The sequence below is a fragment of the Pan paniscus genome, chromosome 18, assembly GCF_029289425.2.
Source record: "Pan paniscus chromosome 18, NHGRI_mPanPan1-v2.0_pri, whole genome shotgun sequence".
NCBI classification, from domain to species: Eukaryota; Metazoa; Chordata; class Mammalia; order Primates; family Hominidae; genus Pan; species Pan paniscus.
Window position 1 is genome coordinate 90,802,268 of NC_073267.2, and position 27,728 is coordinate 90,829,995.

The 27,728-nt window shown below is 43.0% G+C and overlaps 1 protein-coding gene across 6 annotated transcripts; it reads right to left on the reverse strand.

Annotated features, from left to right (window-relative positions):
• Nucleotides 1-3,226: 3,226 nt before the first annotated feature.
• Nucleotides 3,227-27,353, reverse strand: C18H16orf46 (chromosome 18 C16orf46 homolog). 6 transcript variants are annotated; one of them, XR_008954926.2, is made up of 6 exons: nucleotides 27,224-27,351; nucleotides 16,275-16,364; nucleotides 14,701-14,820; nucleotides 13,826-14,073; nucleotides 10,185-12,219; nucleotides 3,227-4,124 (listed from the first exon to the last, which is right to left on the reverse strand). XR_008954926.2 is itself a non-coding variant. In XM_057300032.2 (6 exons), the coding sequence occupies exons 4-6, from the start codon at nucleotides 14,033-14,035 to the stop codon at nucleotides 4,101-4,103; spliced, it is 1,167 nt and encodes a 388-aa protein (XP_057156015.1). In that variant the 5' UTR covers nucleotides 14,036-14,073; nucleotides 14,701-14,824; nucleotides 16,275-16,364; nucleotides 27,224-27,353; the 3' UTR covers nucleotides 3,227-4,100. The 6 variants fall into 6 exon arrangements, 1 of the variants encoding a protein (XP_057156015.1); XR_008954925.2 differs by having other exon boundaries at nucleotides 14,701-14,824; XR_010110297.1 differs by lacking the exon at nucleotides 27,224-27,351 and adding an exon at nucleotides 26,926-27,003.
• Between the last annotated feature and the right edge of the window lie 375 nt (nucleotides 27,354-27,728).

A 27,728-nucleotide genomic window follows, 5' to 3' on the forward strand; every position in this document is an offset into this window, starting at 1 on the left:
AATAAAGTATATTTCAGACAACAAAAGCTGAAGGAATTCATCACCACTAGACTGGCCTTACAAGAAATGCTATGGAAGTACTTCAACCAAAAGCAAAAGGATGATAATTACTTTTATCATTTTGTGTGTCATATGAAAACATATGACAGTATAAAACTCACTGGTAGAGGTAAACTCATAATCAAATTCAGAATACACCATTACTCTAATGGTGGCATATGTCTTTCACATCTCCACTATGAATAACTACAGGTATAATACACTGTTAAGGAATACACAAAATGATGTAAATTAAGACAAAATTTTAAATTGTGGAGGAAGGACAAAAATTTTTTGTGTGAGTATCTGTGCGGGACCAAAGTTGTTATTAGCTTTAAAAAGTCTATTATATCTATAAGATTTTTCATGTAAGTACCTTAGTAACCACAGAAAGAAAAATTACCTCAAATACACAAATGAGAAAGAGAAAGGAGTCAAAGTTTAGCACTGCAGAAAACCACCTAAACAACAAAAGAGGAAGAGAAGAACAAAGGATATATAAACCAGAAAATAATTTTTAAAATAGCAGGAGTAAGTCTTTGCCTATCAATAATAACCTTGGGCCGGGCATGGTGGCTCACACCTCTAATCCCAGCACTTTGGGAGGCCAAGGCGGGTGGATCACAAGGTCAAGAGATCAAGACCATCCTGGCCAACATGGTGAAACCCCGTCTCTACTAAAAATACAAAAATTAGCCAGGCGTGGTGGCACGTGACTGTAATCTCAGCTACTCAGGAGGCTGAGGCAGGAGAATTGCTTGAATCTGGGAGGTGGAGGTTGCAGTGAGCCAGGATTGTGCCACCGCACTCCAGCCTGGCAACAGAGCGAGACTCCTCCTCAAAAAAAAATAAAATAAAATAATATAATAATAACAACCTTGAATGTAAATAGATTAAATTATCCAGTTAAAGATATAGAGTGGCTGAATGGATTTAGAAAATAAAACCTGCAACACCATCCAACTATATGCTGCCTGCAAGAGACTCGCTTAACATTCAAGGTCACACAAAAACTAACGTGGAGGGATGGAGAAAGTTATCCCATGCAAATGGAAACCAAAGGAGAACACGAGTAGCTATACTTATATCAGATAACACAGACTTTAAGTCAAAACTGCAAAAAGAGAGGAAATCATTATATAACAATTAATATAACAATTTTAAATATATATGCAACCAACACCAGAACACCCAAATATATAAAGCAAATATTATTAGATCTATAGGGAGAAATAGACTGTAATACAACAATAATAGGGGATTTCAGCACTTCACCTTTGGTAATGGACCAATCATCCAGAAAATCAACAACAAAACGTTAAACTGCACAATAGACCAATCGGACCTAACAGACATTGACAGAATATTCCTCCAAAACACTGCAGAATACACATTTTTCTCAGTAACCCATGAAACACTTTCCAGGACAGATCACATGTTAGCCCACAAAATAAATCTTAACAAATTTACAATTAAACTCATTTCGAGTTTTTTGTTTCTTTTAACCACAATGGCTATTACTAAAATGTCAAAAAATAACAGATGTTGGCAACTTTGCACAGAAAAGGGAACACTTATACACTGTTATGGGGAATGGAAATTAGTTCAGCCCCTGTGGGAAGCAGTTTGGAGATTTCTCAATGAACTAAAAATAGAATTCAACCTAGCAATCCCATTAGTGGGCCTACCAAAGGAAAACAAATCGTTCTACCAAAAAGACAGATGCACTCATATGTTTATCGCAGCACAATTCACAATAGCAAAGACATGGAATCAACCTAGGTGCCCATCAATGGTGGAATGGATTTCTTTTTTTGTTTTGTTTTGTTTTTGAGATGAGTCTCACTCCATCACCCAGGCTGGAGTGCAGCAATCTCCGCCTCCTGGGTTCAAGTGATTCTCCTGCCTCAACCCCCCAAGTAGCTAGAATTACAGGCGTGTACCACCATGCTTGGCTAATGTTTGTATTTTTAGTAGAGACAGGGTTTCACCATGTTGGCCAGGCTGGTCTTGAACTCCTGACCTCAAATGATCCACCCACCTCGGCTGCCCAAAGGACTGGGATTACAGGCATGAGCCACCGTGCCCAGCCTGTATTTCTAAAATGTGGTACATATACACGATGGAATACTATGCAACCATAAAAAAGAACAAAATCATATCCTTTGCAGCAGCATGGATGCAGCTGGATGCCATTACCCTAAGCAAATTAACACAAAAACGGAAAACCAAATACCGCATGTTCTTATTTGTAAGTGGGAGCTAAACACTGGGTACATGCAGACATAAAGATGAGAACAGACACTGGGAACTCTAAAAGTGGGGAGGTGGGAAGGGGAACAAGGGTTGAAAAACTACCCATTGGGTACTATGTTCACTATATGAGTGATGAGATCAATAGAAGTCCAAACCTCAGCATCACACAATATAACCATGTAACAAACATGCAAATGTAGCCCCCACACCCCAAGTCTAAAATGTTTACTAGACTGTGAGTTCTAAATTAAAAAAAAAAAAAGAAAATTAAAATAAAATAATTTTTAAAAAGAAAGAGAAGGGTTATATCACTTCGGGGGGCTTAGGGACGCAGCCTTTGGGGTACCACACAGTTTTATCTTCCTTGTCTCTCACAATATATCTATGTGTGTTGTCCTCCAAAGCATGTTTAGATGGCATTAATTAGATTTGACAACTAGGAGGGGACAACATATATGCCTTCATACTCTCAACTTTTAAAAGGCTCTAATTTGTTAAATGACATGAATTTTATGTACGTATGCATGTACTTATTTTTGAGATGGAGTCTCACTCTGTCGCCCAGGCTGGAGTGCAGTGGTGCAATCTCAGCTCACTGCAACCTCCACGTTCTGGGTTCAAGCAATTCTCCTGCCTCAGCCTCCCGAGTAGCTGGGACTACAGGCACGCACCACCACGCCCAGCTAATTTTTTGTATTTTTAGTAGAGACGGGGTTTTACCATGTTTGCCAGGCTGGTCTTGAACTCCTGGCCTCAGGTGATCCACCCACGTCGGCCTCCCAAAGTGCTGGGATTACAGATGTGAGCCACTGCGTCTAGCCATGAATTTTAATCTAGTTTGTTTAGCAAGGTGTTAGCCAGTAAAATGTTTTAAGGCCAAGAAGATGACTACATTGTTTTTCAATGTTTAAATCCAAAGGAATTCTCTCAGTTGTTGGAACGGTATTTATTAGCAGATACATTGATATTTTAGTTTACATATCCAGAGACGCAGGCTAGAAAACAAACAGGGACGGCTCTCAGGTTGTCGGTGTTCTTGACGTTCACAGGGGCACTGCATTTAAAAATCAGCTTGCTTGAAAGGAGCAAGGCCCAAGCTATATGAATCAGTAAAAGCAGCACTGGCTATGCCATAGCTGGAACACTATCAATATTCAGTTTCTTCAACAAACTCCAGAAAAAACACTAAATGTTTTATTGCCTTACTAATAACAAAACGAAAACTCATAAATATTAGTAAGACAATTTTATTTATTGCTTTACTAATTAATAACAAAATAAAAACTTTGTTCTAACTCCACGCATTCCAAAATAGTATAGTTTGACCTATCAGAGACCACAGCCATGGCCCCTCCACTAACTTTTCATACTTTACTTGGAAGCAAGTTACTATTACAGAACATTAGGCTGCAAAAAAGAAACAACAAAAAATTTAAACAAGTCATACTCTTTTTAACATCAGTGAAATAGTCCAATGTATCTGAAAATGAAAATAAATTGTTTTGAAATTATCTCCACGGTGACTTTGTTACTTTCAAAAGTACATATATTATATTACCTCTGCATATAACCTCTTTTTGGGGGCCGGGTTGGGGAGACCTAAAAGAGCGAGCCGATGACCATGGCAGGTGTAAATAAGACCTTGCTTCAAACGTGGCATCTTCTTACTGCTTCTGCTTGCAGCGTTTGACTCTCTGCTTTCTGGTGATCCGCCGCTTTTCCATGTCCTGGGTGAAATATTTGCTTTTATGATTACATCTCAACCGTGTTGCTGCTTAGCACTGAATGTGAAACTGATCCCTCTCCTACTTTATCTTCTTTTTCCTGTGCTGTAACGAGAAATTTAATGACTTCAGAAAATGTAGAGCCCATGCTGCAATGAAAATGTGGCAAAAGTCAATGCATCTGAATTATGACAAAAGGATATTCAACCATGAAGACTGCCCTCAATAACTTTTTCCTTGGTAGATGAAACTAGTCTCTAAAAACCAACAAGCAAACAACAACAACAACAACAAAAATAAAAAACTTTTTTCTTTTTAAAACGTGAGCCCACCAAAATTAAGATTTTAATTTTGGGAAGTCAACCAAACTTTGGCAAATTATGCTTTAGGAATTATTTACTCTACATTGTCTTATTTTAGCTCATGGAAATAATTTTAGTTTTGTTATATTTTAGAGTTAATACTATTAATGAATTGCAAGCTGGTATCAATTTTTTTGCAACTTCTTTTTTGGTAACGTGATATATATATATATATATAATATATTATATATATATATATAATATATATATATATATATATATATACACGTTGGCCAGGCTCGACCCGAACTCCTGACCTCAAGCGATCCACCCATCTTGGCGTCCCAAAGTGCTGGGATTACAGGTATGAGCCACTGCACCCGGCCACATGTGATATATCTTATTATTTTTTGAGACAGTGTCTCACTCTACTGCCCAGGCTGCTATGCAGTGGCGTGATCTCGGCTCACTGCAAACTCCACCTCCAGGGTTCAAGCCATTCTTATGCCTCTGCCGCCCGAGTAGCTGGGATTACAGGCACGCACCACCACGCCCCCTAATTTTTCTATTTTTAGTAGAGGCAGGGTTTTGCCATGTTGGCCAGGCTGGTCTCGAACTCCTGACGTCAAGTGATTCACCCACCTCGGGCTCCCAATGTGCTGGGATTACAGGTGTGAGCCACCGTGCCTGGCCAACAGGTCGTATATTTTTAAAGCACTGAAGTCACTATTCTGTTACAAGATATGTGCTTAACTAGTAAGAACTCTTCAGAGTTAAAGTTCTCTAAATCACTACCATAATGCCAAGTATTCCTCTGACATCCTACTTTCCTGAAATTTAGAGAAGTCAGTCATGAGGATTTCGTTGAATAGCCAAAGAAATTAAAATAGACTCATGAATAGTAATAAGGCCAGTGGTATTTATCCCAAATTCCATATCGGATTTATCTTCAGAGGACATGCAGATTGGAACAAATGAAATCACTAACAGTTCTTTCACATTTAGAGGTTTGGTGATCATGGTTATTCTTGGGCAGATAAAAAGGAAAAAAAAATAAAGGCTTAGTGAACTGTCATAACCCTGTGTGGTGCTGAAAATAAAAAACTATATTATATTTTCAAGCTAGCTCTCCTCAAGTTTTAATAAGTGGTAAAACTAGTTGGGCATGGGGGCTCATGCCTGTCATCCCAGCACTTTGGGAGGCCAAGGCAGGCGGATCACTTGAGTCCAAGAGTTCGAGACCAACCTGGGCAACATGGCAAAACCCGTCTCTTCAAAAAAAAAAAAAAAAAATTAGCTGGGCATGGTGGTGTTTGCCTGTACAGCCAGCTACTAGGGAGGCTATGGTAGGAGGATCACTTAAACCCTGGAGGCTAAGGCTGCAGTGAGCTGTGATGTTACCACTGCGCTCCAGCCTGGGTAACAGGTGAAACTCTGCCTCAAAAAATAAAATAAGTAGAGAAACTTTTTTTTTTATTATTGTTTTGAGATGGACTGTCACTCTGTCACCCAAGCTGGAGTGCAGTGTTGCAATCTCAGCTCACTGCAACCTCTGCCTCCCCGGGTTCAAGCGACTCTCCTGCCTAATCCCAAGTAGCTGGGATTATAGGCATGTGCCACCATGCCTAATTTTTGTATTTTTAGTAGAGACGGGGTTTCGCCATGTTGGCCAGGCTGATCTCGAACTCCTGACCTCAAGTGATCCACCCACCTCAGCCTCCCAAAGTCCTGGGATTACAGGCACGAGCCACCATGCCCAGCCAACTGTTTCATTTTAAAAGATACATGGGGAGGAAGATTTGTAGTTTAAGCTAAATGGGAGAGAAAAGCCACTTTCATATATACATATGAAGCACAGATTGCCAGTTCTTGCTAAGGTGTATCCCACAAAGTATTGGCTGCCTCTTCATATTTACGCCTGTTCAGCCCAAGCAGTGAGTGTGGAAAAGTGAGTATTAAACATCAGAGAATTCTGAATAATGGCAGTAAATGTAAATACACTAATTTAACATCTTCGACTTATCTCGAAAACCTTGCCAAACCAGTAATGCACATTCTCCTGAAGATGGGAAGAGAGAATGCCCACAACTCTTCCTGTCACTGACTGAATGGGCCCTCCTGTTACTCTGAGAGACTTTTCTCAGAGAAAAGCAGACTTCGCAGGGTGCGGTGGCTCACACCTGTAATCCTAGCACTTTGGGAGGATGAGATGGGTGGATCACTGGAGGTCAGGAGTTCGAGACCAGCCTAGCCAACCTGGTGAAACCCCATCTTTACTAAAAATACAAAAATTGGCTGGGCATGGTGGCAGCCACCTGTAATCCCAGCTACTCGGGAGGCTGAGGCAGGAGAATCACTTGAACCCGGGAGGGGGAGGTTGCAGTGAGCCAAGATCGCGCCACAGCACTCCAGCCTGGGTAACAGAGCAAGACTCCGTCTCAAAAAAAAAAAAAAAAAAAAGCAGACTTATGGCTGCTTCTTTGCTTCTTTCTAGAAAGGACCTAGGCAGGTGCCACCATGAGACCCTAGAGGACCAGCGCAAAATGGAGACCACATATGCCTTCTGGGATGTGGCAAGCTGGGCGTTCCCCCAGCTCCCTTCACACCTGCACCAAGGCACCTGCTTGATCTATAAGTAAAGCTGTCAGAGAAGCTGCAGCAAAGGCGGTGGGCTCCAGATTACTAATTCCCTAAACCAGTGGTTCTCAGCTAGGGTGATTTTGCCCTAAAGGGGCATTTGGGAAAGTCTGGATACATTTTTGGTTGTCATGTCTGGGGATGGTATTGGCATCTAATATGTCAAGGCCAGGGATGCTGCTACACATCCCACAGTGCACATACAGGCCCATCACAAAGAATGATCCAGCCCCAAATAGTGCCCAGGTTGAAAAGCCCTGTCCTAAAGATAGGCCAGGTGATGGGGTGGCTTTCAGCATTGCTGTAAATACAGCACCCACCTGGGCCATTCAATCCTCTAAGAAGTTATGTATATTGTTTAGAATGTATTGGGGCCGGGCATGGTGGCTCACGCTTGTAATCCCAGCACTTTGGGAGGCCAAGGCGGGCGCATCATTTGAGGTCAGGAGTTTGAGACTAGCCTGGCCTACATGGTGAAACCCTGTCTCTACTAAAAATACAAAAATTAGCTGGGCATGGTGGTGCACACCTGTAATCCCACCTACTCGTGAGTCTGAGGCAGGAGAATTGCTTGAACCCGGGAGGCAGAGTTTGTAGTGAGTTGAGATCATGCCAGCCTGGCCCACAGAGGAAGACTCTGTCTCAAAAAAAAAAAAAGTATGTGTTGGTAGAGAAGGTTAAGTGCCCACAGTCTTAGGTTAAAAAAAAAACTAAAATTTCTTTAGGGTTTTTACTATCATCATCTTTTGAAATGTATAAACTGAAGTTCATTTAGGTGGTTGTTGTTGTTGTTGTTGTTGTTGTTGTTTTCACATTAGAAAGGCCAGGATCCAGAGCAAGACTGATCAAAACCTGAAACAGGCCGGGTGTGGTGGCTCACGGCTCTAAGCGCAGCACTTTGGGAGGCCAAGGCGGGCGGATCATGAGGTCAGGAGATCGAGACCATCCTGGCTAACACGGAGAAACCCCCTCTCTAGTAAAAATGCAAAAATTAGCTGGGCATGGTGGCGCACACCTGCAACCCCAGCTACTCAGGAGGCTGAGGCAGAAGAATCACTTGAACCCGGGAGGCGGAGGTTGCAGTGAGCCAAGATTGTGCCATTGCACTCCAGCTTGGACAAGAAGAGCGAAACTCCATCTCAAACAAAACAAAACAAAACAAAACAAAACCTGAAACAGAAATAACTGTTCACCATTTTGCGTCTCTATAATAATAATGTTTGCAGGCAAGTTAAATGCATTAAAATGACAGAACTAGTGAAATTTCAGACATTACTCGCTCATTTTATAGGCAAAGGCAGAAATGCTCAGTGGCAAAGCTGGGGTACTAAAAAATATACATCCTGATGGTTCTCAGCTCTTAGGAAAAAGGAAGATGGTTCTTATTTTTACTTATTGCAGTGAACACTGGATTTATCCTGAGACTGTGTCCAAGAAAATATACAGATGCTTTTTGATCTAGGAGATTGAACTTGAAAAGTTTTTTCCTGGAACACCTCCGTATGCACAAATTCAGTACAAGAGTCATGCCTTAAGCTGCACAGTGATGGTGTTTAGACTGGTACAGTGGAAATACAGGCAAAACCACATGAGGAAAAAGGCCAGGGAATTAAGATGGATTGGACCCAAGCAAGGAGCAACTTAGTTGACAAGTTGCAAAGTTAAGTTCTGAGAACCCAATAAACAGTAAAGACCCATCATCAAATATCCAAATGCCAGCTTGCAGGCCAAAGGACTTCCATACAATTTTAAACAGTCAGTTATTCATTAGAGGGAAATTATCCAGCTTGTTATATTTGATCCACTCAATACATTCAGGAAAAACACAGATCTCTGTTGGAGTTCAACATACATTACCTGGTCATCTTCACCACATCCTGTATCTGAAAATTGTTCCTATCTTAAAGGAAGAAATGACATTCTTGAGCCCTCCTTCCTGCCTTATGTGATATTTTCCACCTAGTACTTCAAACGTCCCCGACCTGTGAAATATAGTTTGAGCCTTCAGAAACCCAGGCTACAAACCTTAATGCTGTCCTGACCAAACCCAACCCTCTGTTGAACAATTTCTCCTTGGGTTAGAAGAGGAAAATGATCCCTGATTCCCATGCATACATGCAGGATTAAAAGAGATAATGTCTGGGAAGAGGACTTGGATTCTTATTTATTTATTTTTTTGAGACAGAGTCTTGTTCTGTTGCCCAGGCTGGAGTGCAATGGCGTGATCTTGGCTCACTGCAACCTCCGGAAACCCAGTCTCTACTAATAATACAAAAATGAGCTGAGTGTGGTGGTGGGCACCTGTAATACAAGCTACTTGGGAGGCTGGGGCATGAGAATCGCTTGAACCCAGGAGGCGGAGGTTACAGTGAGCCAAGATCATGCCACTGCATTCTAGCCTGGGTGACAGAGCGAGACTCTGTCTCAAAAAAAAAAAAAAAAAAAAAAACCCCTAGGCAAACAGACAAGACATTACAAAGACCACCACTATGGAAGCAGGTATTTACAAATATAGTCATATATTCTGTCTACTCCATCGTTTAGGAGACAGGAAATCCAGAGTTCAAGTCCAACCTACCTTAAGCAAATTCAAACTATGTAATTACAAAGCAGCTTAATGATTACTCATATCACAGAACGGTTCATCAGAACATGTGTCTACACAGCAACATCACTTGGCATTTAAAATATAAATCATTTACAAATGTCATTTAATTTAGATAGAACGGTGGGAATATGAGTTGGGGTAAAATGAGGGTGGAGGAAGGACAGAGGGAGAAAATAACAGCCCCTTTCCAAAAGTGTCTGGGGTTGAGGGTTTCCAAACGTTAGATGCAAAGTAATGCCAGAGGAAGCATGTGGGATGATAATCACAGTGATCTTTTTATTTTTTTCCCAAAAAGTAACCTTTTTTTTTTTTTTTGAGACGGGGTCTCACTCTGTCGCCCAGGCTGGAGTGCAGTGGCGCGATCTCCGCTCACTGCAAGCTCCGCCTCCTGGGTTCACACCATTCTCCTGCCTCAGCCTCCCGAGTAGCTGGGACTACAGAAGCCCGCCACCACGCCCGGCTAATTTTTTGTATTTTTAGTAGAGATAGGGTTTCACCGTGTTAGCCAGGATGGTCTCGATCTCCTGACCTCATGATCCGCCCGCCTCAGCCTCCCAAAGTGCTGGGATTACAGGCGTGAGCCACGGCGCCCGGCCCCAAAAAGTAATTATTCTTTACCTGCTTCCCAGGCTGGATTTTGTAGCACTGTAGCTAAAACTTCCAGACACAGAGATTAGTATAAGGGTACAATCTGAGGATATGGCACCCTGAAAATGCAGGAGATGATAGTGTATATACATGGAAACAATCTGAGGGTGTGACACCCTGGACGCACAGGGTCTCCAATGCCTTGGACGTCCTGGACACAAGCTGGAGTTTTCTTTTCTTTCTTTTGAGGTGGAGTTTCGCTCTTATTGCCCAGGCTGGAGTACAATGGCACGATCTCGGCTCACCACAAACTCTGCCTCCCGGGTTCAAGCGATTCTCCTGCCTCAGCCTCCTGAGTAGCTGGGATTACAGGCATGCGCCACCATGCCTGGCTAATTTTGTATTATTTTAGTAGAGACAGGGTTTCTCCATGTTGGTCAGGCTGGTCTCGAACTCCCAACCTCAGGTGATCCACCTGCCTTGGCCTCCCAAAGTGCTGAGATTAGAGGCGTAAGCCACTGAGCCCGGCCTGGAGTTTTTTATTAAAGCAATTCTTCAGATCTTTGTTGCAACAGCAAATGAGGCAGCACATAGACACCTGCTTCGTTCAAAAAATCAGGAGGCAGTTTGGTCTAAACCAGCCCAGTATACTTAGTTTGAGGCACGGGGATGGGGCAGAAAGGACACCTGCCAGATGGCTCTGGGCTGACGTGGGGCCAGCATGGAGGGAAGGAGGCCCTTTGGATTCCCCACTTTCTGCGTGGCTTCTGCTGGGAGTGGACATGAGGCAGGCAGAGGCTGGGGCTGGCAAGACCAATTGGCATTTTGTGAATGGCTAAGTAGCAGAAGCAGGTAACACATGAATATAGTGTTTTAGAAAATAAATCCCAACAATCCACTGAGGTTCAGTTTTCTTCAGTTGTACTACAAAAAAAAAAAAAAAAATGGAAGAAAAGAAGAGTCAAGACAGACTGACGGGGAGGAGAGAAAGAGAGAGTGGGGGGTGGGTGGGAAATGAGAGAGAAGAAAGAGAAAGGATGGCTGCATCTCAAACGGTGCTTATTCCCAGGGGTTCTACCGCGACCGCTCAGAGGATCCTGTGGGTAGAGACGGGAATGATAACTCTGCTCACTGTGAGAGACGGCAAGAGAGGTCTTGGGAAAACTTTGGTCTCCAGCATTTGGGGCCTGTTTTCCTGCTTGGCCTTTGGGAGAACATGCTTTCGGGTGATCACAGGAGATCTTGGCTCCTTGGCTTTGAATTTGGATTTGTAGTTTTGCACTCCCCGTTTCTGCAGAAGCTGCAAGGCAGCAAGGTAGCGAACGTTGCTGGGGTCTGGAGGGCACGCCAGGTTTTTCTCAGACAGGAGGGACCAATGCAGGCAGCGCTGCTCCGGATCGGTCAGCAGGGATGTCCGGGCCGCTGGGGAAGGGGAGGATGGCGTGTCGTTGACCATAGGGTGTTTAGCCAGCTCACTGGCTCTTTTTTCACCTTTCCCATCTGCTGTTTTCAAGCCATATGCACAAGCCACACACGCATCCTTTTCCACATCCAGCACCTTCTCTTCTGACTGCAAGAAAGAGTTCTTACTCTTCTTACCCAGAACATCCAAAGCATTTGAAAGTGAAGCCTTCAGGGGAGGCAGAACTAGGACGGCCCTGGAAGTCAGGGGGCCTGGGATGGACAGCCCTCTGTGGGCCCCTCCACTGGGATTCCCAAAGGCCTTGCCCCTATTAGTGCCGGGGATGGCCCAGTCTTTGTTGCACCAAATAAACTCCTTGATTTGCAGACTTTTTTTCTCTGCTCGAAAGTAGGTGGGAAAGCAGATGTCGCTAATCGCCCTGGAAGCAGTGCTGGGGCCCTGGGGGGCTGCCTGAGTCTGGGAGGGGCTGCTCTGATCCTTCTCTGGGCCCCCCTCAGTAGGAGGCTTAGTCTGGAGGCTCCAGTGGGAGAGGTTAACACACACCAAGCAGTCGCTGCAGGCACCTTCCCCTACCCTCGCCTTTTTTGGTATCTTCCTCGGCCAGATGCAGGCAGCTGGAGAAGTCCTTCCCCACCCTTGGACCTGCAAATAAAGCGGCATGTTACTCCTCCAGCTGAGGGGCCCAAACTGTCCTTGCTCCAATTTTGGCCACATTCCCATTTTGGCAGTCTTATGTGAAACAATATTCTTATTTTTATTTATTTTTTTACAACCCCTTCCCCCACTAATAATTTTCTTAAAATTCATTCACTTAAAAAAACAAAATCCTTCAAAGTTGCAAAGCATGAAAAAGTGTAATACCTACTTTCACCGCTATAAAGCAATAACAGTATTTGTAATAGTATTTGTTAATCCTAAATACTAGCAAGAGCATTTGTTAATACTAAAACACTAAGCAATAGTATTTGTAAATGGCCACTTTGATGTGCTGACTATATTTCTTTTCAAATGCACATTTAAATTTGAAGCCATTAAAATAAAATGAAAACCGTTCATACTTGTCCCACCAACAAGGATTTTGGGCACCGCCAGTCTCTGCTTCCCATACCTGGGGAACACTGTTGCTTGGAGAGGCTGGAGGGAGACCGAGGAGCAGAGGCAGGTCCTGGAATGCAGAGGAGCCCTGCGTACCCAGGGATACCTACTCCCCATCCACGCCCAGAGTCCTCTGGCTGATCTTGCCACAGAGATCACCATTAAAAAAGGGTTGCCAGTAAAAATATAGGACCACATTTTGGACATACTTATACTGATAAATTAGGTATTTATCTGGTAATCCTATGTTTAATCACTGGATTAGACCAAGTTTTCTCATAGTTTTATGCTTTTTTTTTTTTTAGTTTTCTTATAGTTTTAAATATAGGATTCTATTGTTGATTCTAAGAATTGTTTAAGAGTAAGCCTGCAGACCAGGCGCAGTGGCTCAGGCCTGTAATCCCAGCACTTTGGGAGGCTGAGGTGGGCAGATCACCTAAGGTCAAGAGTTTGACACCAGCCTGGCCAATATGGTGAAACTCCGTCTCTACTAAAAATACAAAAATTAGCTGGGCATGGTGGGCACCTATAATCCCAGCTACTCAGGAGGCTGAGGCAGGAGAATCGCTTGAACTCAGGAGGCAGAGGTTGCAGTGAGCCAAGATCGCGCCACTGCACTCCAGCCTGGGCGACAGAGAGAGACTCCATCTCAGGGGAAAAAAAAAAAAAAAAAAAACCCACAGAGTTCTGAGTAGAGCCATTAGGAAAGAAGCCTCAGTTCTCTCAGGGAGTTCAGCACAGCTGCTAAGGAGCTCAGGGTTCTAGAGTCCAGGAGACCTGGATTCAAGCCCTGCCTTGGCCACTTATTGGCTGGGTGATCTCGAGCATGTTACTTTATCTTCCAAGTGACTCAGTATACTCATCCACAAAGCGAGGCTGGGAAGAAAACTTGCCCCATATGGCTATTGAGAGGTTAGATGAATTAATGTATCCAAAGTACTTAGTACTGTGCTGTCCACATACTAAGTGGCCATAAATACCCACAGTAGGTGCTGCTCTTATCATCAGTAATATTTTACCTCAATTTCAGGGTTTCTACATGTCATTGATTCCACATTTTTTGGTAATATTAACTATTTTTGGAAAAAAGAGGCTTGCACCAAAACACTGATGTGCGAGAGACAGAAAAGCTGTGACTCAGAAAGATACTCACTGCCTCTTCCCATCCAGTTCCAATAATAAACTCTTTGGCTTTTTCATCTTGTTCAAGCGTAATGTCACTGACATCGAGAAGACAATAAACATGATTTTTTTCACTTTTTCCATCTGGACAAGTATAGGTTGGTTCTGTTTCTTCTGTGAACTGAATTTCATTATTTTCAGCATTTTCTAAGTCAGTCTCATTTTTCTGACAGAGATCCATTACTGTGATGCTTGCTTAAAGTTTTTAACATCTTCTTGCTGTTTAAAAACATGAATGGAACTTCGTTTTTAATATTAATTTTTTTTTAAAAAAAGCAATTCAATACTCAGGTGAAATATTTTCAAGACACATTCAGGAATATGGCCGGCCGTGGTGGCTCATGCCTGTAATTCCAGGAATTACTTTGAGAGGCCAGGTCAGGCGGATCACTTGAGGTCAGGAGTTTGTGACCAGTCTGGCCAACATGGTGAAAGCCAGTCTCTACTAAAAATAAGGCGGGCACCTGTAATCCCAGCTACTCAGGAGGCTGAGGCAGTAGAATCACTTGAACCCAGGAGGCAGAGGTTTCAGTGAGCTGAGATTGGCCACTGCACTCCAGCCTGGGTTAGAGAGTGAGATTACATCTCAAAAAAAAAAAGAAAAGAAAGAAAGAAACATTCAGGAATAGACTGAGAACAAATATTACGAAACTATTCACTGCCAACCACTGGCACTATGAAAGATAAGGCAGCCAGGAGTGATGGCTCACACTTGTATTCTCAGCACTTTGGGATGCTGAGGCTGATGGATCACCTGAGGTCAGGAGTTCGAGGCCAGCCTGGCCAACATGGCGAAACCCCATCTCTACCAAAAATACAAAATTAGCTGGGTGTGGTGCTGCGTACCTGTAATCCCAGCTACTTGGGAGGCTGAGGCAGGAGAATCACTTGAATCCGGGAGGTGGAGGTTGCACAGTGAGCCAAGATCACGCTATTGCACTCCAGCCTGAGCAACAGAGCAAGACTCTGTCTTAAAAAAAAAAAAAAAAAAAAAAAGAAGATATGAAGAGACATAGGGAGAAGATGGCCATCTACAAGCCAAAGACAGCAGCCTGGAACAGAGCCTCCTCTCACAACCCTCAGAAGGAACAAACCCTGCCAACACTTTGATTTTGGACTTTGAGAATCCAGACCTATGAGGTAATACATTTCTGTTGTTTAAGCCACTCAGTCTGTCGTACACTGTCATGACGCCCCTAGCAAAGTAAAACAGTAGGTGATGGTGATAACCCTATCTACCATTAATGGATGTTTTTCTGGAAAATGCACTTGGCATTTAGAATCTAGACAAAGGGTCTGCAAAGTTGTAATCCTGATCAGAGCCAAAGAGCTGAACAGTTCCAGTCCTATTTACCGGCTGTGTCCCTTGAGTGATGACTTACTTTTCTGGGTCTGTTTGCTCATCTATAAAAAGGGCAAAAGCGGCTGCATGCGATGGCTCATGCCTGTAATCCCAGTACTTTGGGATGCCGAGCTGGGTGGATCATTTGAGGTTAGGTGTTTGAGACCAGCCTGACCAACATGGTGAAACCCTATCTCTACTAAAAATACAAAAAAGTTAGCCAGGTGTGGTGGTGCACACCTGTAGTCCCGGCTACTCAGGAGGCTGTGGCAGGAGAATTGCTTGAACTTGGGAGGCAGAGGTTGCAGTGAGCCAAGATCGTGCCACTGCACTCCAGCCTGGGCAACAGAGTAAGAATCCGTCTCAAAAAAAAAAAAAAAAAAAAAAAAAGCAAAAGCATGATACCTTCCTACAGATAGGGGTTCCTCCTGTGGACCCCACAGGCTGCAGAAATTAACTAGAATACCTGAGCAGTGACCACCAAAGCTCTGGCTTGAGTGCTGATAAGCACCCAGTGTCTTCTCAAGAAGTTCCTTGCTTGTGATAAGACAGGAGCCACAGGGGACACCCACTCCTTGCTTTCTCTCAGCCAGATGCGACCCATGCCAGAAAACTAGTTTTTTTCATTTTTTGTTTAGGAAGAGATCGGTACTTCTTATGACAAATCTGTTGAATTACCAATTTGGCTTTTTCACATAGGCTTAGTTTTTTTATTTTGTTTTGTTTTGTTTTGTTTTGTTTTTGAGACAGAGTCTCACTCTGTTGCCCATGCTGGAGTGCAGTGGTGCGATCTTAGCTCACTGACAAAATTTACTGGAGTAAATTTTGTAAAATTTTAAGTTGGAAGTTGTACCTCCGCCTCCCAGGTTCAAGCAATTCTCCTGCCTCAGCCTCCTGAGTAGCTGGGATTACGGGCGTGAGTCACCGTGCCTGGCCAACACTACATTTTTATAAGCACTTTACTTATGTAATGAGGGTTCATAAGGAACTGTATTGATTCCTTGTGACTCAAAACTAAGAATCATCCCTGAGTCAATTAACACAGTATTATTAATCAGAAGGTCAGATTACTGCATACCAGATCACCAGATGCACCTTCGGAACACTGGTGTACTTCAGGCAGGATCAACACGCTCCGCTACTAAAAGAGAATATTGGTGGTCTTTTCCTAATTAAAAAGAAATTCAGTTAGTGGATAGGAAAGTTGTATTTTAAGTTTCCCTTCTCTAAACATACTATCAAGTTGTTGTCTGTCTCGCTCCGTCACCCAGGCTGGAGTGCAGTGGTGTGATCTCAACTCACTGCAACCTCTGTCTCCCGGGTTCAAGCAATTCTCCTGCCTCAACCTCCCAGGTAGCTAAGACTACAGGCGCCTGCCACCACGCCTGGCTAATTTTTTTGTAACTGTCAAGTTTTATTACCCATTCTTGTCTTCCAGCTCACGTTAGCAGATGACACACAGAAATGGCCAAGAATCAATAGAAGATCAAAGAAAAGAGTGGATATGTGATTCCTTGCAATTTGTATGCAGTTTTACTTTTATGTTGGAATGCAGACATCTATATTCATATAATATTTTCTGGTAGTAAAATTATGCCTGACTTACACATTTGACGTAAACCAAGAGCTCATGCCATCCCATTTCTTGGCTTCCATTGAACTTTACAACCTGATTCAGTTTGAGAATCACCAGGATAAAGCATACATCAAAGTCCATACAAACGTTTTCCACCACATCAAGAAAACACAAAGATCACAGTGAAGATGTTGCCATGGAGACGCATTTGCAGATGCAACTCTAAAATTGGATTTAGAGTACAAAGCGGGAAAGCTCAAAGATGTAGGCCAGAAGGTATTAAACTCTATTACACAAGCTATTAAAGTGATTAGAACCAACATGTACAAAAGAATTAGTTGACTCTGATCCAAGCCCCCAAAGTGCATGTTTGGATAAACAAGAATAAACCCAAAGAAAAACTGATCAAAGAACTTAAGATATTTGGAAATGAAAGAAAGATGGTGAATGAGAGCCTAAAAAATATAGCCTATGGAAATTTACCATAATCCAGAAAATACCTTTTCTAGTAGCATTTAAAGACAGATACAAAAAGGAAATGATCAGCCAAAGAAATGTAAAGTGGTTTATTTTCTTTTACCAATAATATGATTTGATTCAAAATAATGTGAGGTTGAAGTTAGGGAGGGAATAATGAAACCAAAGTGCCCTTAAGTTCTGTTTGTTGTAGATGGGTATGAGGACATGGGGATTAATTGTACTATTATATTTTTATGTAAGCATGAAATTTCCTGTAATAAAACTTTTAAAGCCATGATGTTATCGGAGAGCTCCAAGAAATGAAATGTGGAATAATGATAGAAGCCAGGGTACGATGAATTTTGACCTTAAGCAAACTGAAATAAATGTTGTTTTTTGTTTGTTTGTTTTGGTTTGTTTGTTTTTTTGTTTTGAGACACTCGCTCTGTTGCCCAGGTTGGAGTACAATGGTGTGATCTCGGCTCACTGCAACCTCCGTCTCCTGGGTTCAAGCGATTCTCCTGCCTCAGCCTCCCGAGTAGCTGGGATTTCACAGGCGTGCGCCACCATGCAGGGCTAATTTTTGTATTTTTAGTAGAAACGGAGTTTTACCATGTTGGCCAGGCTGGTCTTGAACTCCTGACCTCAGGTGATCCATCCATCTCAGCCTCCCAAAGAAATAAATGTATCAATGAACAGATAACATGGTTTGTGTAATTTTAAGTTGCAGTAAAGACCTTGAACAGGGACTTATTGAAAGAAAAAAACACACAGATCTACAAAAAAGATATAACATCAGATAACAAGTTTTATAAAAGTGATTTAGAGGAACTCCAGAAATATTTGTCCAATTATTCTTAAGTCACAGTACACAAGGCCTTCTCATTGAATTTATTGAATGGCCAAAGGAACAGGTGTAAATGCAGAAAAGAATAGACATTACTATTTGGATCTGTGACACTATATTGAGATCATGTAATTTGTTAATGAACTGAGAAGTACAAGACTATCAAATGCTCCTTTGTTATACGTCTGGCAAAGTTAATGTAGCTTTAACACCCTAACCAATCTATAATTTAGAGTACGAAGTGTCTTGCTCCTGAAATGAACAAAGACAACCATTAAGCTACCACAGTCAACAGTAGAGGCATACCAGTCGAATACAGCAAAAGGACATGTTTTCTGTTGTGTGTTGTATAAAAGTTAAAATTGGGAAAGGGGGAGAAATCAGTGTAAACTGAGAACAATGAACGTATCTCCTATTTACAAATAAGTAACACTGCCCAAAGAAAAACCTATGTGGAAAGAGACCACTCGACCAAGAACATAAAGAAATTTCCAAAGGCCTGGTAGCTGAAAAGAAGTGAAGGGATAGCAGAAGAAATGACCATGCCATATGGTACAGAAAGGGCCTTTGTATTTCTTTGTTGTTTTTTTTTTTTTTTTTTTTTGAGATGGGGTCTCACTATATTGACCAGGCTGGTCTCAAACTCCTGGCCTCAAGTGATCCTCTCATTTTGGCTTCCCAAAATGCTGGGATTACAGGCATGTGCCCAGCCTTTCTTTGTAATATATATATATATTTTTTAGACCAAGTCTCGCTCTGTCACCCACGCTGGAGTGCAGTGCCATGATTCCACCTCACTGCAACCTCCGCCTCCTTGGTTCAAGTGATTCTTGTGCCTCAGCCTCCCAAGTAGCTGGGATTCCAGGCGCATGCCACCATGCCCGGCTAATTTTTTTTGTATTTTTAGTAGAGACGGGGTTTCACCATGTTGGCCAAGCTGGTCATGAACTCCTGACCTCAGGTGATCACCCGCCTCGGCCTCCCAAAGTGCTGGAATTATAAACATAAGCCACCGTGCCTGGCCCTTCATATTGTTTTGATAAAGAAGGTAATAACGTGGCTACTTTATTTTAATGAAAATGAGGTTCGAAATGGACTTATAAAAAAAATAGAATTCTGATTTTGTGTTTGCTTATTTTTGGTTTATGTCTTTTTTGCCCCAGATAGCACTCAAGCTGCCAGGCTCTTTTTAAAGAAGGCTGCAGTGGGTACACTTGAGTTAGGAGGAGTACTGTCCATCAGTCTCGACTACCTAGCATTAGTCAAGACAGGCAAGGATAGGCTGCAGTAACAAGCAGCCCTATTTCTTTTCCAGTGGTTAAAAAAACACAGGCTTCTTTCTAACTCATGCTGCAGGTTCATTGTATGATGTCTGGGACTCTGTTCCACATTGTCCTCACTCCTGAACATGAACTGACAGAGGCTGCCTGCGTCGTTGGAAACCACAGCCAACTGTGATGCAGAGTGTGATGGCAAACATAGCTCTTAGATGGTTCTTTCTGGAAGTCACTCATTTGACTTCAGTTCACATGTCATTAGCCTGGAGCAAATCACAGACATTGCGTCACTTTAAGGAGAAGCGGGGCTAATACTTCCTTCTATATCTCCAGGAAGAGTAAGAAGCCAGATTTTGGTGACTGATCATACTGTTTTGGTACCACATTAATCTGGTATCATTAGAGGTGAAATACAAAGAAAATAACCCATATCTACTGTGAATGTCACTACCTAAAATGTGGACATTTATCATCATTGAAAATAGAATCCGGACTCCTTGGACCATTTCCTGGGAATGGGAAGTCCTAGATTTTAGGAAGATAAGACTGGACTTAAAACATTATAATGTTGTTCTTAAAACCTTTTTCACCAGGCGTGGTGGCTCACGCCTGTAATCCCAGCACTTTGGGAGGCCAAGGCGGGTGGATCACGAGGTCAGGAGTTCAATACCAACCTGGTCAAGACGGTGAAACCCCATCTCTACTAAAAATACAAAAAAATTTAGCAGGGCATGGTGGTGGCCGCCTGCAATCCCAGCTATTCAGGGGACTGAGGCAGAGAATTGCTTGAACCCAAGAGGCGGAGCTTGCAGTGAGCCGAGATCACGCCACTGCACTCCAGTCTAGGCGACAGAGTGAGACTCCATCTCAAAAAAAAAAAAAAAACCTTTTTCCTATTTTTGGATTCTAAAGTTTATATGAAAACACAAAGTCCCAAAAATAGATTGAAAGGTTAAAGAAGAAGTTGTAAGAGTGCACTGATGAATACTGGATTATATAAATAGGAATCTAGAGCAGGATTCTTTACATTGACAAGCCACTTTTAGAATTTATTGGGAAAGGCAAAGGAACTAGAATAGCTGAAACATTTTGAAAAGGAAGAATTAAGAGGAGGAATCACACCACCCAGTTTTAAGAATTACCATAAAGCTATAGTAATCAAAACAGTATGGTATTAGTGAATGAAGAGACACATAGGTCAATGCGCCAGAATAAGGAATACAGAAATACACCCCCCCCAAACATGGCCAATAGTTTTTTTTAAACAAAGGCACACAAATAATTAAATACAGAAAGGACTGTCTTTTCAACTAATGGTGTTGCAACAATTAACCGTCTATATGCAAAAACACTTTACAATGGATCATAGATATAAATATAAATCTTAAAACTGGGCAGCTTTTATTTGGGGGTTTCCTGTCTTTTATTTTCACTTATTTATTTATTTTTGAGATGCAGTTTTGCTCTTGTTGCCCATGCTGGAGTGCAATGGCGTGGTCTCAGCTCACTGCAACCTCCACCTCCGAGGTTCAAGCCATTCTCCTACCTCAGCCTCCCGAGTAGCTTTATGATCTTAGAAGTCACTCTATAGTTTCACTTCTATATAATAACTTATAGTCATGTATAGTTTCACTGCTGGACTCAACTGGTTTATCAGCCATTGGGGTCAGCCCACATTCAAGAGGAAGGGGCACAGACTCTTCTTCTGTATGGGAGAATTATCAAATAATTTTCATGTCTTGAACCACCACGCCATGCTTTTCCGACTCCAGAGTCCATGTGTACTTCTTTTCAGTATATGGTGTAGACATACTTGTTCCTGGGAATCCAGTGCCAATCAGACAGCGGCGATATGGTGAGTTATATTTGTTCTGACCTCGTGAGACTCTGTCCAGCCCCACTAAGAATGAAAAGAACATTCCTACCTGGTTCCTGATATGATTGCTCCTTACTAGAGATCAGTGTATTCAGAATGCCAAAGCTCCACTCCCAGTGTCATGGGGAAGCTCCAAGTGGCCCAGTCAAACGTGGCAGGTTATCACTAACCAATAAGAGCGACCAACTATCTGTGATCAAGGCTAAAAAATGCCAGAGAAGAAAATCTAATCGCTGCAGGGGAAGAGAAGTCACTATACTGGAAATGAACACTTCCAAGACAAAGAAACCCTGGTTTCAATTAAGGTACAAATTCTAGGAAAAGAAAAGTTAGTGCAGGCTGCTGCAGTGGCTCACGCCTGTAATCTCAGCACTTTGGGAGGTTGAGGCAGGAGGATCACTTGAGCTCAAGAATTTGACAACAGCCAGGGCAACACAGAGATACCCCATCTCTAGAAAATTTTTTTTAATGGCCAGGCGTGGTGGTGTGTGCCTGTGGTCAGAGCTACTAGGGAGGCTGAGGTGGGGGATCGCGTGGGCCCTGGAGGGAGATCTTGTCTCTAAATCAATAAATAAGTAAATAACCCCAAAAATAAAAAAAAAATTAAAAAGTCAATGCATAACGTAACTGGTACATATACTGAGTCTCTAAGAGAATAACTCATTAGTGGTACCATCTTATAAATGAGAAAAAAAATGCAGGAAGGTGAGGAACGTTCCGGGATCACTGTGAGAGACAGCTACTGCTGCCCAAAGAGCCACTGTCTTTGCCTACTTTGCAGCCTCTGTTGCAGTTGGGTTAGAGACTTGTGACTAGCCTGGTCAACAGACTGTGAGTGGAACTAATGTGTGTCACTTCCTGGGTGAGGCAGTGTAACGTCCTCCTTCAGTTCTCTCTTCTCCTCCCACAATGACCCTGGGGGTCACATGTTGAGTTAGCGGCACCACAGAATGGAAGAAGCCTAGATTTTGACTCACAGCTTTGAGAAATGTCCCCATAAACCCTCATCAGACTATGCATGGATGAGAAAAAACTTAAGGACTCCAGCCATGAGATCTGAGGAACTGCTTGTTGCTACACCAGTCTGTCCTATACAGGTAAGTACAGTTACTGAGATTGTGTCAGAGCTGAGATTACAAGGCCAGGTGGGACTCTGACTCTGAGGGGTTGTTCGTGTAATGATTATACCTGATGCAAAAAAAAAAAAAGAATAAAAAAGAAAAAGGAAACTAGCTATAACATACTTTTTATTATTAATTTTTTTGAGATGGAGTTTCACTCTTGTTACCCAGGCTGGAGTGAAATGGTGCGATCTTAGCTCACTGCAACTTCTGCCTCTGGGTTCAAGCGATTCTCCTGCCTCACCCTCCTAAGTAGCTGGGATTATAGGCATGCGCCATCATGCCAGGCTAATTTTGTATTTTTAGTAGAGATGGAGTTTCTTCATGTTGGTCAGGCTGGTTTCAAATTCCCGACCTCAGGTGATCCGCCAGTCTCAGCCTCCCAAAGTGCTGGGATTATAGGCGTGAGCCACCGTGTCCATCCTAGTTTTTATTTTTTTATTTTTATTTTTATGTTTTTGAGACAGAGTCTCACTCTCTTGCCCAGGCTGGAGTGCAATTGCATGATCTCGGCTCACTGCAACCTCTGACTCCCAGGTTCAAGCAATTCTCAAGCCTCAGTCTCCTGAGTAGCTGGGATTACAGGCGTGCGCCACCATGCCTGGCTAATTTTTGTATTTTTTTGTAGAAACAGGGTTTTGGCCTGTTGGCCAGGCTGGTCTCCAACTCCTGATGTCAAGTGATCCGTCCGCCTCAGCCTCCCAAAGTGCCCGGCCAATTATAACATACTTTAAAAAATAACTGGATGAAGAGTTACATACTAAAGGGAACTAGCTATTTAGTCCTCTAAATTATAGCTACCGTATAGGAAGTCACATGATGCTAGCAGAAAAGGACTAGTTTCAGGTAAAAAAGGAAAATACAGTTGCTGTTTCATAATAGGAAAATATAAAACATAAAGTATTTTACCACTATAGAAGGGAACAGATGTCTGTAGTTATTACACTGTGTAAAGCCAGATTGGTATGTACCATAAATTCAGGATAAAGTGCCTATTAGAGATTGAAAGTCTCAGGAACACAAGCTCCATGTCTTTGGAAGACTAAAAATATGCTTAATTCAAAGATACAACTCTGATTAGAGGCAGAATTAATAGCATATAAGGTTAATTTATGGTCATGGAGAGAAAAATGGGTAAAAATACCTGCTGCAATAAGCTCTTCTAGAATGTTCCTGAAAGATAACATGGTAGGCAGAATTCTACAAATTCTCTCCCCTCAAGATTTCCCACCCTAATCCCTAGGTGAATAGGATGAAATATAACATCCACAAATATATTACGTGGTAAAAGGGACTTTGCAGATGTAATTATGGTTATTAACCAGTTGACCTGAAGATACGATATTATTTTAGATAATCTGGTGGCCCTAATCAAATGACGTAGCCTTCTAAAACAAACTTGTCTTAGCTAGCAGCAGCAGAAGTCAGAGATACAAAGCACAAGAGGAATTCAATGCATTGTTGCTGGCTTTGATGAAGTGGGGGTCACATCCCAAGGAATGTGGATGGCATTTAGGAGCTGAGAAAAGACCCTGGTTTACAATGAGGAATTAAACAGGGATCTCAGTTCTACAACTTCAAGAAACTGAATTCAGCCAACAGTCTGAATGATCTTGGAAGTGGGTTCTTCCAATAAGAGTCTAGACTGGATGACTTAGGAGATCTTAAACAGAAAACAAAGCAACAACAGAAAACTAATACAATAATAATTCAGCTTAAATACTTCTGCTTAAGTACTTTCAATGACTGAGTGCTCATAACTTTACAGGAATTTTTTTTCTTTCCATTGGAAGCTCTAAAGATTTGAATGATCTCAAATTAAGTCATCCGCAAGCCTGCAAATTTTGTTCCTCAGTTCTTGGTATTCTTCTCAAACACAAATCTGAAAACATCTGAAGACAGCTATCATTTTTTCAGATACAAATCTCAAGCTCCTCATCATCTTAAGAATGCAACATTACCTGTCTCTTAAAATGTGGTGCCTGGAACTGAAAGCAATACCTCAAAAGTGGTCTGACTAGAAGTGTCTACTTTGAAATCTGACTCCTTTTGATCTGAAATCTACATCTATTAATTACACAAAGTTGCTATATTTTTTAAAAAGTATAACTCAATCTTTTTTCTTTTTTTTTAGACAGAGTCTCGCTCTGTTGCCAGGCTGGAGTGCAGCGGTATGATCTCAGCTCCCTGCAACCTCTGCCTCTTGGGTTCATGAGATTCTCCTGCCTCAGCCTCCTGAGTAGCTGGGACTACAGATGCGCGCCATCATGCCCAGCTAATTTTTGTATTTTTAGTAGAGACAGGGTTTCACCATGTTGGCTAGGATGGTCTCGATCTCTTGACCTCGTGATCCGCCCGCCTCAGCCTCCCAAAGTGTTGGGATTACAGGCACGAGCCACCACACCCAACCCTATAACTCAATCTTGATTAACACTGAACTTGAGGTGAACTACAACTTCCAGATTTTTTTTTTCACATGAGTGGCTAAAAATTCCTGTCTTCTTTACTCTGTAACCATGCTGTTGATTTTCTTTTCTTTTTTTCTTTTTCTTTATTCTTTTTGTTTTACTTAGATGTAGACTCCAAATGCATCAGATCCTTGTAAAATTTCCCCTTTTGTTTTTGGACCATTTATTAAACCTGATTAGATAGTTCACAACCTAACTCTGACTTCCCACAGTTTGACCATTCCTTCTTGCTTGATGACTCCATTAATTTGATGAGGATGCCTTCTGTATCTCCATCTACATCACGGATAAAGACGTTGAGAAGGATGGGTAAAGGATAATGCCCTCTGGGTATCCCTTTCACTTGGACATTTGCTAATAATTCAACTAGCTGCAAATTCACCTTCATCTTACTCCCTATACAATGACCTGGCCTATGTTTCTAAATCTTTTCTACAGGATTCCAGATCCATCCATTTAGATAGTCTTTTTTTTTTTTTAGAGGAACCTACCAAGAGTTATAGAAGTTGATGTCTCTCTCTCTCTCTCTCTCTCTTTTTTTTAAACACCTATTGCCTAGATCAGGGATAAAGAATACATTCTGGCCAAGCACGGTAGCTTACACCAATAATCCCAGCACTTTTGGAGGCCGAGGCCGGTGGATCACTTGATGTCAGGAGTTCAAGACCAGGCTGGCCAATATGATGAAACCCCATCTTTACTGAAAATACAAAAATTAGCCAGGCATGGTGGCTCACGCCTGTAGTCCCAGCTACTTGGAAGGCAGAGGCAGGAGAATCGCTTGAACCCGAGAGGCAGAGGTTGCAGTAAGCCGAGATTGCACCACTACACTCCAGCTTGGGTAACAGGGTGAGACTGTCTCAAAACAAAACAAAAAAAATTCTGAATTGTCAACTCCAAACTAGTGGCTACCTAGAGTGTTGTATTGAGAAGGATCTTATGACCTGACTATAGCAGGAAAAATTTCTGGGGTTGATTAATTATGTCTGCCAGAAAATAGAGTGTGCCACATGTTTGCCAGTCTGTCTATACAGTCAGATTACAAATATCTTACCGTAGCTTCCTATACCTGGTTGACAGATTCCTAATCCATTAAGGGCAGGGGAATGTTGACGGACCAGGAGAAACCAAGGCCCAGGGTATTAAGTCAAACGCAAGCTGTTTATGTCAAAAGCAGATAGATGGTAATCTCTCAAAACTCCTTATCACCTTGCCCCAACTTCTCATTGGCTCTCCACTGTGCCACACACCCTCATCTCCCTACAAGCTATAGGTTTAAAGGAATCTTAAATTCCAACCAGGGAAAGATGAGTTTCTGGCAGCCTCATTTGGAGTCTGAATGAACGTTCCTGTGGGTCGGGTCCTTAACAACCTATGCTGAATGAAGGAATAATCATTAGAAATATTGTTAGCCATGGCAGAAGTTAAGTTTCTTAATACAGGACCAATCTTCACTTACATGAACCAGTTAAATAGGTCCTGAAGACTGACCTGGGCATCCTGATCATTTGTGACACAGTTTCTACAGGAAAATGAGTTGGGAGTCGCATTTAGAAACACACTGGAAGGAGCTGAACCTTTGTCTGAAAGTTAAGCACCCGCGCCACCCAACTTGCACAATTTGTTCATATTTCCAAGAGTATAAATTTTATCCTCCTTGTTAATTATATGTGCCTTCTGCTTATTATATGCCTACAGGTCACAGGAACCTCAAGTATTTCACAGAATGATGCCAAGGAGCGCAGTTTCTACACCATCCCTCCCGATCAGACTACATCTATTCCAATCTCAGTCTCAAACTCTTCCCCTTTTTCAACTCACATTAATGAATTCACTAAGTACCTAGCACTGAGAATAAAAAGTTAAAGCAGCATCCGTCTTCTCTGCTCTCACACAGCTTACAGTCCACAGCAAAGCTTAAGTCATCAAACACACGCGCTCCACCTGCCACCCCTAAAGCCCAGGAGCATCACGCTCGGCTCCACCTCTTCATCTAGCCCCGCCCCTTCCTGCCGGCCACACCCCTTTCCCTATCAGGCTCCTCCCTTTATGCCATAAGTCTTTTTTCCTCATCTAGCTCTTCCCCTTCCTCCGCCAGTTCCTACCGTGCCACAAAGACGCCTGCCCTTCTTTCAAACTATCCCATTCAGAAAAGCGTTCTGGATTGTCCCTTCGAATTCCTCCCCGTCCTCCGTCTACCCGCCCTTAAAGGGTTCCGCTCCCAACGGATCCTCCCCAGACCCCGCCCGCTCTGGGGAAGCCCCGGCACATAGTGCCTCTGCCTTTCGCTCCCCACGTCAGAGGGTCGCTTCCTTTCGAACGAGGCAGGGACTCTCGCTCTGTCGCCTTTGGAGTGGTTCCGGGCCTTGCCCCAGGGGTGGAGAAATGGCCGCTCACACCTACCTGTTGGGCCGAGCGTATGGAAGGCCCCGAGACAGCTAGTCCCGGCCTACTGGCAATGGCTACTCAGGTCGCTGCCGGCCGGGCCGTTGCCTTGGGTTACGACCACGCTGGGGGCGGGACCGTGGCGGAAGTGACGTAGCCCAACAAAGCCTAGCACTGGCGGGGCGGTTCGTGGCATCTCCTATCCGCTCCGGGCGCTGCCGCCGGAAGGGCCAGCGACGGAGGGTCTCAGATGGCGGGGCTGGAGGCCCACCTGGGCTCTCGGGCTGGCGAGTCCCGTTGGGGAGCCCTTGTGCCTGCTAGGATATTTAGCAGATGCCAGGCGGCCAGAAACGTCCTCACTTTTCTCCCTCGGCCCTCTGGGGAACCGCCGTGAGCGTTTCCCACGGACACAAACTTAACAGGCCCAGAACGTCCAGGGAGGACGCGTTGTGAACCTCAAAGAGCCCACTTACGTGACCGACAGCACCAGGCCGACGGGCACTCGCTGAACTGCTGGCCCGGA

Excerpts from the sequence above, each read along its gene's own strand:
- C18H16orf46 (XM_057300032.2), bottom strand. The coding sequence starts at position 14,035 with ATGGATCTCTGTCAGAAAAATGAGACTGACTTAGAAAATGCTGAAAAT. Across the intron at positions 12,220-13,825 it reads GAACTGGATGGGAAGAGGCA|GTCCAAGGGTGGGGAAGGAC; the intron begins GTGAGTATCTTT and ends CTTTATTTGCAG. Across the intron at positions 4,125-11,286 it reads CTCTCTTGCCGTCTCTCACA|CACAGGAAAAAGAAGATAAA; the intron begins GTGAGCAGAGTT and ends TTCTCGTTACAG.